Source organism: Capsella rubella, unplaced genomic scaffold, assembly GCF_000375325.1.
Source record: "Capsella rubella cultivar Monte Gargano unplaced genomic scaffold, Caprub1_0 scaffold_5, whole genome shotgun sequence".
NCBI lineage: Eukaryota > Viridiplantae > Streptophyta > Magnoliopsida > Brassicales > Brassicaceae > Capsella > Capsella rubella.
The window spans coordinates 6039639-6050519 of NW_006238919.1; the positions used below are offsets into that span (position 1 = coordinate 6039639).

At 29.5% G+C, this 10881-nt stretch overlaps 2 protein-coding genes across 2 annotated transcripts in view; both read left to right on the plus strand.

Moving 5' to 3' along the window:
* LOC17885630 (fatty acyl-CoA reductase 3) overlaps positions 1–726 on the plus strand; it is a 4255-nt gene extending 3529 nt beyond the window's left edge. Inside the window, exons 8-10 of the mRNA XM_006290412.2 lie at positions 1–82; positions 160–287; positions 373–726. The exon at positions 1–82 is cut by the window's left edge and continues 209 nt beyond it. Coding sequence (XP_006290474.2) covers positions 1–82; positions 160–287; positions 373–526 — 364 coding nt within the window. The 3' untranslated portion in view covers positions 527–726. The remainder of the gene's footprint in view (positions 83–159; positions 288–372) is intronic.
* A 5637-nt stretch (positions 727–6363) lies between these two features.
* On the plus strand, positions 6364–9400 carry LOC17884671 (probable fatty acyl-CoA reductase 4). The gene is made up of 10 exons (XM_006290910.2): positions 6364–6494; positions 6925–7028; positions 7118–7323; positions 7444–7544; positions 7680–7872; positions 7982–8143; positions 8224–8305; positions 8381–8650; positions 8793–8920; positions 9044–9400. Exons 1-10 carry the CDS (start codon positions 6419–6421, stop codon positions 9201–9203), a joined length of 1482 nt encoding a protein of 493 aa, XP_006290972.1. The 5' UTR covers positions 6364–6418; the 3' UTR covers positions 9204–9400.
* Positions 9401–10881: the final 1481 nt, after the last annotated feature.

Below are 10881 nucleotides of genomic sequence, written 5' to 3' on the forward strand. Positions count from 1 at the left end.
TCGGGTCGGAAAAATAGAGATTTTGGGTTCTATTCCTAGTTTCCATAGATACATGACCATGCATTATGTACTTCCTCTGAAGGTAATGTTTCTGACCATATGTCTTGACTCGTGTGTCATCCCTACTGATCGGTATTCTTAACTATGTCCTATATGTAGGGACTTGAGTTACTCAACATGGTACTTTGTAAGTCGTTAGAGAAGAAGTTTAAGGAACTCCATAGGAAGATAAATTATGTATGGAGGCTTGTTGATCTTTATCAGCCTTACCTCTTTTTCTATGGAGTGTAAGTTTTTTTCCTAATTCTCAATCTGGCTGAATCATTTATATATATAGATATTATAACACAAATTATGTATAATTACACGCAGATTCGACGATACAAATACAGAGAAACTACAAAAACTGTTGCCAGCGACGGGAATGGAGACCGAGATCTTCTATTTTGATCCGAAGATTATCGATTGGGACGACTATTTTGTGTATACACATATTCCAGGGCTGGTTAAGTATGTCTTCAAATGATTTTATTTGTAATTTGTAGTAAGTATATTTGTCTTATGCTGTCCCAAAGAATTTATGAGAATTATGTAGATCGTACAATTGTATCAGCTAAGACAAGTAGACAACCGTACTTGTTATGACCACGATATGTAAAATGTACAACATACAAATTTCTTATCTACCTTTTGTCTTCTTAATAATATTGTTTTTCTTTATCTCAATTCTTTTCCTCAATCTTGTAGGTCATAAGTGTCTATCTATCTTGTCTTCAAGATAATATTGTAAAATGCGACAGATTGATTAATTTGGTTAGAAAGTCTTGCTACTTGCTATAATTAGAAAGAACTGGATAAAAAAAATATTTTGTTTCTTTTTAAGGATAGTTTTGTCGGCATGCTCTGCATGCGTGAACCGTACCTCTAAAAAATATTTCAAGACTTCAAAGATCCGGCCATTTGATATTTCGTGTGGAACAACATTATTGCTTTGAAGTTTTTTTCAACTTGGAATATTAATGATTTCTTATACGTAAGAGAGTATGTCATTTTTAATTTCTTATGTTTCTTGAGAATTAAGGAAGTTTTGTTTTTTTTTTCCTTCAAAATGACAACTATGTATTAAAAGTTTTTAAAAAAAAAACATTTCAAGGAGTACAAAACAGGATAAGAAATGTCTACCAACGCAAACTTATTACATTAATATGGAACCAGAGAGACAAGAAAGCATCCGATGCCTACTTTTAGAGTGAATTTGACATCTTGGGTCGCTTTATAAAGAGCTGGTCATGACCTAACAACTTTGGCTGATCAAACTACAACAAATTGTAAGATACCATAAAACTGCTTCTATCCTATATGATCTTTCAGATTTTAGCATAATATTCCAAACTAGGTCATGAACAAAGTATGGAGCGGTTGGATTATTGGATCTAGGAAGATGATGGACCAATCAATGGGAGTGTTATTCCCTAAATGAGTAGATCAGTTGAGGTTAGGAGGCTAATCAAAAAGCAACCTCACTAGATAAATTCAATAGAGTGTCGTTAGAATTAATTAAATTATAAAAAGAGAAAAGGAAAAGAGAAATAAGGAAACACTAATATCTGTTGTTGTCCTGGCCAGTCCACATCTCGTCCAATATTTGTACATAATCAACGATCAATAATTTTATGAGGAAACACTAACATGCTAAATCCTTAATATTAATGGTAATCTAACACACAAAAGAACAAGAAACAGAGCAATAAAGAAGAAGAAGAGGAGTATGCTTGGATTGTTATTTTTTTAATTTTCCTGTGGAAAGATCCTAACTTTATGGCACAGATTCAAAGATATAATTTCAATTTTCAACAACATTCGCTACCAACCTTTGTTATTTATCGCAATCAAGATATGAAACAGAGCAGGAAAATACTAGAGATATCGCGACGGTGACGCAACGGTGATAAAAGACGACGGAGCGAGATCACGGCGGAGAGAGAAGTTTTTTTCGTTTGTGACTTGTGTGAATGAAAGAGAGAGATGGAGAAAGTAATATTGTTTTATTAATCTATAACAAAATCGTTGCGCGAACACTTTTCACTATACTTTTTCCTTCAAATTATAGGCTAAAATTGTAAATTATTACTATAATAAATTAGATGTTAATAAAATCTTTTTTCGTGGGTCTTTCTAGTGGGACTCCCGAATGGGCTCAATATAAAATAATTTAGTCTAGAAATTTTTTATTTACAAAATTAAACAAGACTACTTAAAAAAACCAATTATCCTAGACTAATTAAAAAAAAACAATTATCCTTTTTTTAGTAGAAAAGAATTGACTAGGGAAATAATTTAGGTTTTAACGGAGGTTTTTTCTTTTTTTAATTACAATACACGGTAATAAACATGTGTTTATCAAGGTGATCTTTATTTGTTTTCTCACGTTATAACCGAATCAGGGGCCTTTTTGTATGGGAATTGGTTTTGGTTCAAATTATTTTGTTTCTCGAGATACTGTACGACCATTATTTGTTTTCTGATACATGAACAGGTTGTCAAAGATTAAAGATCTCTAGTAACGTCGTTTTTTAAACATGCATGATTAGCTAATTAAAATAGTCAAAACTTATTGAAACTATGGACTTTGTTGTCTCTCTAATGGTCACATATTATAATTATATCAAAGCCCACTTTGTGGGAATAAAAAGACTGTAGCAGTTAACACTTGTGACTCTTTTAGATAAGCTTCATCCTAGGTAACCTCATGAAAAGTATTGTTCTGATATACTGGTCATATTTTAGTTGAATCATTAGGTTTTGTAAAAATAGAGGAAGACAGAGAGAAGCCATTGTAATGGGCCAATACATTTGAAATCGTATAAATTTCCATCAATATAAAGAAGCCCAAGTTAAAACGTAAGCATGGATATGTATTGTTTTTGGTTTTGACGGACTGCATCAATATCATAAATTAAATCTGTACTTTTATGTCCGTTTGTTCCTATTTCAATTGATCATGTCATGTTTATTTTGACATTTATTTTTGTTTCTCGATGTCACATTTGAATACGAGTTTGTTCATTAAAAAACGGATGCAACATATAGCAGATTGGTATTAATGATATGCCATGTAACTACTTTATTAAATGATCAAATTAATTAATTTTATTTTAATTAATAATATAATTTTTATTCAAAATATGAATTAAAAATGACATAATTACAGAAAATATGTTTTGGTCCTAAATATGAAAATCTTGGTTCCTAATTTCGGTTCCACAATTTCGTAAAATTAGCCGACAATACAAAACTTTTGTGTTTTAGGGTTTAATACGATTCTGTTGTTTATATAGTTGATTCAACCTGAAAAATCGGATTCCATGATTTTGGGTGCCTAACTCTCTGTGATTTTGATACCAAACACAAGTCTACGGTTATAACGCAAGTTTCCTAAAGCTGTTTGCCATTTTAATTTTGTGTCAAACCAAACTAATGATTTTTCTATATTCACACAAAAAGATATAACATTATTTATGCTTTGGTTGTACATTTCTCAAACTCTATTTTAATTATATCTAAATATCATTTTGATTGCAATCAATTTTATATATTTTCTGGTATCCTAATAACATAATAAATTTGACGGAACAACCAACATGTAGATGGTAGCACCGAAATAATTCATTTGGATGTAGAAACGAACAACCCCCTTAGCCTTGATCCTTCATTGAACACCAAAATTTGTAGGTTATATCTATCAAATTTAGCTCGATAGCTCATTTTACTGGCTATGTCAATTATATTATTGTTATTATTATTATTTCATGAACAATTATTCTATATTTATGCATAATTTTCTTTAAGTTACATCGAAGTTTGCTATTCTGAAAATCCTAATTCAATATCATATACTAGTATATGAAGTTCAAACTAATCCCATGATATCATATCCACCGTATGTACTAACCATTGCCTATGAGCAAAATAAAGATACCAAAAAAAATAAAAAAATAAAAAATAAATAAAGATACCATCATATTGAAACGATTTGACTAATGACACAAATTTATTCAGATTTTTTTTATTTTATTTTACATTTCGTAAATGATCAAGTAATCATATCCTCTATAAAAAAAATGGAACAATATCAGATAGGGTAAACTGTCACCATATATATATGTGTAACTTTGATATTTCGTAAGTCTAACTTATAAGAAAGGATGACTTGTAATTCTAAAACTCTAGAAATATTGAGGTTTGAGGCATTTCTATAAGTTTGAGATTTTCAATTCTTCCTAATGTATGGGGTTAGGTATTTTTTCTGTCGCTTTACCAAAATGTTTTGACGTTTCCAAGAAGTTTTAGCTTGTTATGTCATTGTTGCATAATTTATGACCTACCAAACCTAAGAAGACCAAAATCAGATTTTTTAGACAGTCCTCTTTCCTTTTTAATTAAAATATGTTTTGGTTGAATTGGCATAGATTTAAAAAAATAAGTAAAATAATCGTTTGCTAATTAGTAAGAATAGGACCCATGAAATATGTATACAAAATTAAAATATTTTGTGACATAGAAAAAATATTTTGTTGATATACGTTACGTCATAGAAAAATCCATCGGAATTCAGAACCATGCATATGACTCATTAATTAAATACACAATAAAATATTTTCTCTTCATTTTTTGACATTATAATCTGACTCCTAATTTTGAGAATTGCGTACACGATAAAATTATAAATGGAAAAATGACGAATTTTGGAATTAATTTATGATTTACAAATGTTTTTCCTATCCAAGACATTTTTTTTTTGAGAAAGTAAAATATTTTTCTACACTAAAACTTTCTACCATACATACTCATAGAAAGCAACTAAACATCATTTATCATCTATTTAAATATAATTTAACCAATAGAAAAGAATCTATATAATATTAATAGTCATAAAACATAAAAATATAATTAATTTATCTTGGAATCTAAAAGCATCAAATAAATTGGAACAATTGTTTTCTCTCCTAAAACATCAATTAATTTATAACGGTGGATACATACATATATATATATATATATATATATATATTAGTTTTTTAATTCGTTTCAACGTTTTCTATATGTTTAGTTCATGGGTCTAAAACTAATTTTTAGGAAGAGGATATTTCACATGTAGAAACTCTCAAATTTTCAAATGGACTGTAAGCAATAGTATGTAGCCAAAATAATAAAGCTGATGAGCGATTCTTTGTCCGGAAAAAATGGATTCTTTAGGAAGACCAAGACGACTCTTACATCAAATTAGAACCACTAGCCCACTACCTCGTAGTTAAATTTTAAAATATCAAATAAACTAACACAATTGTTTTCTCTCCTAAAACATCAATAAAATTAAAACAATTGATTCGCGTTAGAAAAAAATAGTGTTTAATGAAAAAAATTAGGTGCAATGTACTGCTCTAAACTAGAAGATAGTGAGACACTATCAACGGCAACCTTCCAATTCAAGACACCTACAGTTTAGTTCTGCAACATAAAACATTACAACCAACCAAAACCTAAGAAACATGCATGCATGGAAACTTTTCGTGGCAAACACAAACAGTAACACTATCCTTACTCTCGTGTAAGGTGAAAGGTTCGATTCAATAGTCAATACCTATATTTTCTAGGCTCTTGATCTTTACGTTCACTTCTATTTGAGTGTTCCGTGTTCCAAATTCTAAGCATGTTTTGTCTATTTTGTTATTTTAACGTATCTTTAATCATTTACCTTTAATGCATTCTTGGATTGTTGTGGCCCGCATCATTCTTAAATTAACAGTTAAAAAAACTTGACTATTTACTCTAATTAAATTATTTATCTATATATTTATTAGAGTATTAACTAAACACTTCAAAACTAAATAATCTAAATATATATCATAGAAAAAAATAAATATAAAAAGACGAAAATTCTATGAATCATAATTTCAGTTAACGTATACTGGAATTCAAAGTTTTATTTTTTCACCATGTTGTAAAAATGCTTTGATATGTAATTTCTTATTTTCCAAATACTCAATTATTTCTGTATTTATAGTTAGGCACGCAATATGAATATATTTTTTTATTTTCTAAAGATGGGTTACATTTTGTTTTCTCACCTTAGAGCTCGCAAATTTCAAAGCATGTTCTTCTTAGTTACGTGATTATGTTTTTCATATATATTTAATTAAAATTAAAATAAGAAGTAATTTTAACATTATCTTTTTAAAGTAAATGTAGGTAGGTCTACCAAAGTACAAATAGTAGATATGATGGGTCAACAAAACAGGGTCAACATTTACGAGTCTATATAATTCGTATCCTCAACTCCAAAGGTCTTATGGTTCAAAACAATCTATTCTTCTTTCTAATCTCATATCATCAGTGTCTCTTGAGTACATCCTCTTCAATGGAATCCAATTGCGTTCAGTTTCTCCAGGACAAGACCATTCTTGTCACCGGTGTTCCTGGTTTCCTTGCTAAAGGTACCAACTTAGACCTGTTACCATATAATATGTTAAGTTTCATAACTTATGTTAAGCATCAAAAACAAGATTATGTGATTCATCAGTCCAATTTTTGTGTTAATTGTTTTAGTGACTATAGTTCATTATAGCAAAACATTCACACTTTATTAATTATCACTGAGTCGTATACATATATATTGTTCTTAAATAACTTAAACTTTTGATATTATATAGTATTCATTTCTTCAACCTCTTTTTTGTCGTTCATAAATAAATAATGTATAGTATTCTTTTGCTCTTTCTATTTTCATCTGGAATATGTCTAATTATAATTTTAACTAATACTATCAGTTGTGATGGTGAACCACTTCCCTTGGCTTATCCGGGGGACTTAATCATAATTAATAACTTTCAAAAATTAACTAATAATTTTTTATAAATATTATAGTGTTTGTGGAGAAAATATTGAGGCTTCAACCAAAGGTAAAGAAGCTTTTCCTTCTCTTGAGAGCACCAGACAATGAATCAGCCATGCAACGGTTTCACAGTGAGGTACAACCAAATATTTTTTTAGGGTAAGTTCTATATATATAGTATTTTGCGAAATATGATTTGACTTACATGAAATTTTAATATAACAGGTTCTTGAGAAAGATCTTTTTAGAGTGCTGAGGAACAATTTAGGTGATGCAAATCTGAAAGCTTTAGTATCAGAAAAAGTTGTACCTATACCGGGTGATATTTCAGTTGATAATATAGGAGTGAAGGACTCTGATCTCTTACAACTTATGTGGAATGAGATCGATATCATTGTTAATGTCGCCGCAACGACAAACTTTGATGAAAGGTGAGAACAGATTGTGGTCGATATATAACTTTTATCTTTATATGTTTTCTTTTAGTTTTGTATGATCGAAATCTAACTTTAAATCATGTTCCTTATGTATATACATATAAAAAAACGAAGATATGATGTTGGTCTTAGAATCAATACATTTGGACCGCTCAATGTTCTTAACTTTGCCAAGAAGTGTGTTAAAGGACAGTTGCTTCTCCATGTCTCAACGGGTGAGTTAGATAATTTTATTACTTGTTACAAAAATCATATGATATTTATTTTTATATGTGTAGTGACCAGTGCATGATTGTATTAACGGTTCATATATATATTGATAGGCACCTCAAAATTTGTATTTTTTGTAGCGTATGTGTGCGGAGAGCAATCTGGACTCTTACATGAGAAAACATTTCACATGGGAGAGACTTTGAACGGACATGGAAAATTAGTTATCGATACAGAAATGGAGATAATGAAACAAAAACTGAAAGAATTACACAAACAAGATTGTCCAGAAGAAGAGATTGCACAAACAATGAAAGATCTTGGAATGTCAAGGTCAGTGTAATTTTTTTTTTTTCAGTGTAATAATTAATAACCATACATCAGCTTTTATATTTATTGAAAGTGTCCATTGATCAAGAATCAAACTGGTCTTAATTATTAGGGCCAAGCTTCATGGATGGCCAAACACATATGTGTTTACCAAATCAATGGGAGAGATGCTTCTTGGTAACCAAAGAGAAACTCTTCCTATTGTTATCATCCGTCCCACGATGATCACTAGCACTTTTTCAGAACCATTTTCCGGTTGGATCGAAGGGTTAAGGTAAATATATATTCTTTATAGATTGATCATTTAAAACATAGATAGTGAAAATTCATGATACTCTTATGTCGTATGTGCAGAACCATAGATAGTGTGATTGTAGCATATGGCAAAGGAAGGCTTAAATGTTTTCTTGCAGATCCAAACTCAGTTCTTGATCTTGTAAGTTCAACTCAACTTAAGTAAGTTGTGATTTCTTAAACGAGAATTGTCACTGATCAGAGTTACATTCCACAGATACCTGTGGACATGGTCGCAAACGCAATGGTCAATGCTGCGGCAAGACACGCTGGGAAGTTAGGCTCTCAGACCGTTTATCATGTTGGCTCATCTTTTAAGAACCCTATCACATTCGAACAGGTTCACGATCTCGCGGCTCGCTACTTCACCAAAAACCCTCTTATAGGACGCGATGGTTCACCCATCATAGTCTCCAAAGGAACTATCCTGTCCACTATGGCTCAGTTCAGCTTCTACATGACCCTTCGTTACAAACTACCTTTGCAGGTACGTATCTTTTTGTATACTTTCTTAAATATTAATACTAACACCAAATGGTGCATGCTGAAAAATAGTGTTATTTTGTTGAAAACAAAATGAGTTTTATATTATGACAAATTCTTACGAATATATTTTGCTATACTATCAGATGTTGCGATTGATAGGTATAATTTATCCATGGTGGGATGGAAACAAATATAAAGACATTGATCGCAAAATTAAGCTGGCGATGCGACTGGTCGAGCTCTATAGACCTTATGTCTTGTTTAAGGGCATGTATGTATCATTCTTAAACTTCCCCTAATATCTATTTTGATATGCATTCTTCTAAATACTTTTTCTTATTTTGGTCGAGCTCTATAGACCTTATGTCTTGTTTTTGGTCTTTTTTTTTTGTAGATTTGATGATTCAAATACCGAGTTACTACGGTTGGAAAGAAAGGAGGTTAATAAAGAAATGAATGATGTATTCCAGTTTGATCCAAAGACTATTGATTGGGAAGATTACATCACGACTATTCATATTCCCGGCCTCATCACATATGTACTCAGAAAATAATTAAAACATTAAGATGTTAAGATGTTTATTATTTATATTTCTTGGTTACCTATAGATTATGTGAACTGAGTTAAATTGTGAATTGGTTGAGTTTGGTAACGAAAACAAGGTGTTTATTGCAATTATTAATCTACTTTTATATCTCTCATGTATTGAGTTAAGTTTTAGTTTTGATCTACGTACTAGGTTTTGTATAATCTTTAAATGTACTAAAAAATGGTTGTTAGATTTATGAATATATATTGTCATGGAAAAATGATTGCTAGTTATCCCTATATTAGTAAAAGAGAAGTACAAAATAGAATATGGGTCGGGTCAAAATTAAAAAATTAACCCGATTTTAACAATTGGATACTTCAAAATTGGATATTAAATTGGGTTTGAATACATACATCGGATACTTTCCATATCTAATTTAAGGATTGTATTATTTCCATAACTAATTTATGATTTCCTAATATTTCTCTAACTAATTTAATATAATCTATTAAAAAAAATTGTTTTTCTTCTTTCAGTTTTATTTGATCTTATTTTTAATTTATGATATTATACTATATAATATAAATATTTAATAAAAATTTAACTTTTTTTGCATATGTTGCAATTTGAATTTTTCAAAACGAACATATAATACTCAACCACCATCTGCTAAATATTTTGGAAATGGTTTAAAATCATTATAAGTATATAAGTATAACCAATATTAAAACTATTGTTACATAAGCATATTTAAAATTTCAGAATGTTTCAAAATATTATAATTAAAAGGTTCAAATATATTAAAAAATTAGAATTTAAAATATTGAAAATATTTTTTTGGAGACATATTTTTATTGATAAAATATATTATATATCAAACTATATAAATGTTAGATAGTTCACGGGTAGTTTGTTAAAATCACAATTATAATGCTAAAGCGAGTTATGAATAATGTTTTTTACGAAATGAATTCTGTTACGGGTTGGTCATTCAAAATATTATTGTAAATATGTAAGTTTTACGTATATTTCTACTTCTGCTACAAAAATGGTCAAAATGAATAATTTATCGACAAATATTTATTTCGTGCTGTTAAATTTTCACCGTGTTTTAATTGTATCAAAACTCAATATATGATTATTCACTCGCTTTTTTCTTTATTATTTCATTTAAACTTACTAGAAAAATATATGATTCACCGTAATCGATTGCACTGTAATAAATTAAAGTGTAACATATTTTAATCCGTTAAAAGTTATATATATGTAATTATTTCCCCCGCGCTGTAGCGCGGGTCCAAATCTAGTACCAAGTATAGGAGAATGCATGATCACACATGTCAGTATTGTTGTCATATAGTTCAGAACCATTATAAAGAGAACTTATGCTTCTAATTATGTATGATCAAGAACTTTGATTTCTCAGTGTTAAGCGTTAAACACGTTTCTGTATGCTGAGGCACAAAAACAAAATATTATGTTCAAAATTCAAGTATGTTCTCGCACAATGGATAGTTCGAGGTATGAATTTAATACATAATAATTGTGCATGTATGAAAAAACCGTTTTTCCTCTAACTATGAGAAGAAAACTTAGTTTATCAAGCTTGAGAAATTTAAAACATTTAATAGTTTCAAAATTAAATATTGAAAATTTTTAAATTTGTCAAATATTAGAAATATTAAAACTTTTAAAATTT

What these genes read in the sequence shown, in the direction of transcription:
- LOC17884671 (XM_006290910.2), top strand. Translation starts at nt 6,419, where the DNA reads ATGGAATCCAATTGCGTTCAGTTTCTCCAGGACAAGACCATTCTTGTC. An exon ending in ACGACAAACTTTGATGAAAG is followed by an intron (nt 7,324 to 7,443) that starts GTGAGAACAGAT and finishes AAAAAAACGAAG; the next exon opens with ATATGATGTTGGTCTTAGAA. An exon ending in TATGTCTTGTTTAAGGGCAT is followed by an intron (nt 8,921 to 9,043) that starts GTATGTATCATT and finishes TTTTTTTTGTAG; the next exon opens with ATTTGATGATTCAAATACCG.